Source organism: Nerophis ophidion, linkage group LG29 (assembly GCF_033978795.1).
Source record: "Nerophis ophidion isolate RoL-2023_Sa linkage group LG29, RoL_Noph_v1.0, whole genome shotgun sequence".
NCBI lineage: Eukaryota > Metazoa > Chordata > Actinopteri > Syngnathiformes > Syngnathidae > Nerophis > Nerophis ophidion.
This window is the reverse complement of record NC_084639.1, coordinates 26,711,076-26,716,075: the sequence shown is the minus strand read 5'-3', so window position 1 is coordinate 26,716,075 and position 5,000 is coordinate 26,711,076. Positions and strand designations below refer to the sequence as shown.

General features: G+C 38.4%; 1 protein-coding gene across 1 annotated transcript in view; it reads left to right on the top strand.

Moving 5' to 3' along the window:
• The window catches only part of si:dkey-237h12.3 (teneurin-3), a 627,006-nt gene that overhangs the window by 487,988 nt on the left and 134,018 nt on the right, over positions 1 to 5,000 (top strand). The window contains exon 19 of the mRNA XM_061892022.1: positions 2,405 to 2,666. Within this exon, the coding sequence (XP_061748006.1) occupies positions 2,405 to 2,666 (262 nt within the window). The remainder of the gene's footprint in view (positions 1 to 2,404; positions 2,667 to 5,000) is intronic.

The window sequence follows — 5,000 nt, the reverse complement described above, 5'->3', positions numbered from 1 at the left end:
AGCAGTGACGCAATGACCAAATATGCTTGATAAGCACTCCACACAATTCAATAACACCAACAAAGCTCACCATTGAGCAGTCACACACAGTATGAAAGATTTGGTGGACAAAATGAGACAAAAAATAAGTGGCATAAAATATGTCCTCCTTTGGCATCATTGAATAAAGTTATACATGTTAACAAACTACGGTAAGTTCAAGGACCACCAAAAATAGTAGTACAAAACAGTGCTCGCCAAATACTCTCATCAGAGAATCATGTTTGATATAAACACTGGGGTTTCTAATAAATAGGGAGGTTTGTGTCATGTTTGTCCTCCTACAGAAACCATATTAAAACAAAAAATATATTTTTTCCCTTCTAATTTTAAATTGTTCATACATTTTGGAAAAAGCTCCAGAGAGCCACCAGGGCGGCGCTAAAGAGCCGCATGCGGCTCGCTGAGCCCAGCTCTAGAAGGGCAATAAGGCATTTTTGGTAGCCATCCACAAGATTCTTCTTAATTTTAGACCACTCCTCTTGACAACATTGGTGCAGTTGAGTTAAATGTTGCTTTTCTGACATGGACTTGTTTCTTCAGCATTGTCAGGACTTAAAGGTTGTAAAACCTTCATTCTAGACTGATTTAGCCATTCCTTTACCACTTTTGAGGTGTGTTTTGGGTCATTGTCCTGTTGGAACACCCAACTGCACCCAAGACCCAACCTCCGGGCTGATGATTTTAGCTTGTCCTGAACAATTTGGAGGTAATCCTCCTTTCTCATTGTCCTATTTACTCTCTGTCAAGCAGCATTTCAATTGGCAGCAAAACAGGCCCAGAGCATAATACTACCACCACCATGCTTGGCGGTAGGTGTGGTGTTCCTGGGATTGAAGGCCTCACCTTTTCTCCTCCAAACATATTGCTGGGTATTGTGGCCAAACCTCTCCATTTTTGTATGAATAAAATTATCGACTATAGTGGCACGGACTACAAAGGAACAATTTTAAACAATAATACTTACCATCGGGGATTGTATCATGGTTTATCATTATAACGCTAATCGTTACATCTCTAATGGATTTATTAAGAGCTGTCTCAATCTTTGTGTCCATTTTATTTAGTTTAGCATGTGGCTTTAAGTGTGGTTGCCATAAGAAACATGAGCATAAAAGCACCTAATGGAGATTTAATATGGCAGACACCGTTTAAAGCAGGGGTGCCCATTACGTCGATCGCGAGCTACCAGTCGACCGCGGGGGGTGTGTCAGTCGATCTCCAGCCAGACTTTAAAAAGAAAATAGACCTAAAAATTAGTGATCATCAATCTTCACCAAAACGTCACTTAAATGACATTCACGGTACCGGAGGGTCTTGTGAGATGACGCTGGCTGCTGCAAGATCATTATTATGAAAATATGACCGAGAGGAAGGTGAGAAACACTTTTTATTTCAACAGACTCTCGCGCCGTACCTTCCGTCAAAACTCTAAAGGCCGACTGCACATTTCCTATCTTCACAATAAAAGCTCTGCTTCATGCTGCCTGCGCTAACTAAATACAGAGTCTCGGAAAACTGGCGTGCACAAGCGATCCCTCAGAAAGCTGGCGTGCACATCACTTGTGCACGCCAGCTTTCCGAGACTCTAATTTTGTTAGCGCAGGCAGCATGAAGCAGGGCTTTTATTGTGAAGATAGGAAATGTGCAGTCGCCCTTTAGAGTTTTGACGGAAGGGACGGCGCGAAAGTCTGTTGAAATAAAAAGTGTTTCTCGCCTTCCTCTCTGTCATTTTTTCATAATAATGAACTGGCAGCAGCCAGCGTCATCTCACAAGACCCTCGGGTGCCGTGAATGTCAATCAAGCAAGCTACAGAATTTGCCGCCAATGTTTTTCTTGTAAAGTGTATGGAAGCTGGATGAATTAGATGCCAAAAACCAACCACTTTCATGTGGTATTGTACAGAAAGGACAACTTTTTTTCTCCTCCATTTGAAAATGTGGGCGTTATCATCATTACTGTCTGATTCCAATCAATGCAAGTCATCAGAATCAGGTAACACACCAATTTATATTCTTGTCTTCGTGAAAGAAAGACATCTATATGTGTTACACATGCTTGTATTATCATTAAACACATCATTAAACTTGTTTACAAAAATGTCTCTTTCATAAATAAATATAAATGATATATATAAATGAGGTAGATCCCCTCGAGTTGGTCAATTGAAAAGTAGCTCGCCTGCAGAAAAATTGTGGGCACCCCTGGTTTAAAGTATTTGAAGATTTTCAAAATAAAGGCGCCAACGACCGGAAAACACAAGCACAATCATAAACATATTGTTCAAATCATCTAAACTGGAGCATGATACAGTTTTTGATCGGGACCTCATTCAATTATCCTATTTCTTTCAAATGTCCCAAGGTTTGACCTGCTGGCGAACGGCGGCGCCTCGCTGACCCTGGCGTACGAGCGGGCCCCGTTCCCCTCGCAGCGGCGCACGGTGTGGATCCCCTGGAACGTCTTCCACGTGATGGACACGGTGGTGATGAAGCGGGAGGGCAACGACATCCCCGGCTGCTACCTGACGGGCCTGAGCAGGCCCGACCCGCTCGTCCTGGCCACGCCCCTCTCCACCTTGTACAAGACGTCTCCGGAGGACAGCCCCATCGTGCCGGAGACTCAGGTGTCAATAGCCAAACATCCCTCATTATCTTTAATGTCCAAAATCTATCATATTGCTGGAATTTAATATCTTCCAAAAATGTATTTATTGTGTGCCTGTAGCTTTAATGCTAATAAGCTGCGATACGTCTCTCTTCGACTGATATCCACTTCTTACATGCACACTAACATTAGACGCCATGTATCACATGCTGTACAACATCATCACATTAAGGAGTGAGACAATAAGACACAACACGAGCAAAGCTAACTTTCCGGACCATAGGGCGCACCGGATTATGAGGCACACTGTCGATAAATGGTCTATTTTCAATCTTTTTTCAGACATACGGCGCACCGGGCATTAAAAGAGTCATATTATTATTTTGTTCTGAATGTAAAAACATGAAGAGCATCTCCTTCTTCGGAAACACCGGAAATGTGTCCCGTGAAAAACTGTCCGACCGGAACTCTATAATAACTAAAGTTCCTTGAGTGAATGTAAACTCACTACACACAAAAAATGGAGACATACTGTAAAAACTTGAAGTAAATAATGAAGATTAAAAAAAAATAACAAACAAAAAAAAAAGAACTAAAAGTAGCATTTTTTTTCTCTTTTTTTCTTCTAAAATTGGGAACTTGTCCTTGTAAAATAGTGACATTTATTGAGTAAAATTCAGATTATTATTGTAATATTTCCAAAATGTTAGTATTCTTATGAAATTGTAACTTTTGTTGAGTAAAATTACAACTCTTTTCATAAAATTGCCAAAATATTAAGCTTTTTCTTGTAAAATTGCGACTGTCATCCAGTACAATTCCAACTTTTATCATAATAGGTACCTGCTGATCTGTATTTGTAATTTGCATAAATCCTGAAAATTTGTGCGTCTCCGCCTTTGTAGTCCGTGTTGACCCCGCAGTTGTTAAGCTTCTTCTTTTTCTCTACTAATGTGACATTCATCCTCCACTGTTGCCATTTCTAATTTAAATTAGTGTCAAGTTCTTAATTATATCATTGCACAAATGTTCAGTTTTTCTTGTGAAATTCCAACTAATTTTTCACAAAAAGATGTCTTCATATTTGCATAGTATGTATATATTATTCTTGTTGTAAATACACTCCTTAAATTCAGATTATTATAATATTGCCAAAATGTTAGTTTTTTTTATGAAATTGTAACTTTTGTTGAGTAAAATTACAACTCTTTTCATAAAATTGCCAAAATATTAAGCTTTTTCTTGTAAAATTGCGACTGTCCTTTAGTACAATTCCAACATTTATCATAATAGGTACCTGCTGATCTGTATTTGTAATTTGCATAAATCCTGAAAATTTGTGCGTCTCCGCCTTTGTAGTCCGTGTTGACCCCGCAGTTGTTAAGCTTCTTCTTTTTCTCTACTAATGTGACATTCATCCTCCACTGTTGCCATTTCTAATTTAAATTACTGTAAAGTTCTTAATTATATCATTGCACAAATGTTCAGTTTTTCTTGTGAAATTACAACAAATTTTTCACAACAAGATGTCTTCATATTTTCCTAGTATGTATACATTATTCATGTTGTAAATACACTCCTTAAATTCAGATTATTATAATATTGCCAAAATGTTAGTTTTTTTATGAAATTGTAACTTTTGTTCAGTAAAATTACAACTCTTTTCATAAAATTGCCAAAATATTAAGATTTTTCTTGTAAAATTGCGACGGTCCTTTAGTACAATTCCAACTTTTATCATAATAGGTACCTGCTGATCTGTATTTGTACTTTGCATAAATCCTGAAAATTTGTGCGTCTCTGCCTTTGTAGTCCGTGTAGTTCTTTTTCTCTACTAATGTGACATTCATCCTCCACTGTTGCCATTTCTAATTTAAAGTAGTGTCAAGTTCTTAATTATATCATTGCACAAATGTTCAGTTTTTCTTGTGAAATTACAACTAATTTTTCACAAGATTTCTTTATATTTGCATAGTATGTATACATTATTCATGTTGTAAACACACTTCTTTATATATCTAGAAAGGCAGCTCCTAAAGAGGGAGGCATTTTTCCTCAGGTCTCAAGAAGGTAACAAATAAAAGAGTGTGTGTGTGTGTGTGTGTGTGTGTGTGTGTGTGTGTGTGTGTGTGTGTGTGTGTGTGTGTGTGTGTGTGTGTGTGTGTGTGTGTGTGTGTGTGTGTGTGTGTGTGTGTGTACGCGCGTATATCCACACTTCTTGAGACATGAAGGAGGAAAAGTATCTTCCATATGAGGAGGCGTGAGGAAGTGATGACATAAATCATGCTCCCAATAACATTGCATCTAATAGACAATGTCTCATGTGCGGTGACATTCATCAACATGAGGGTGC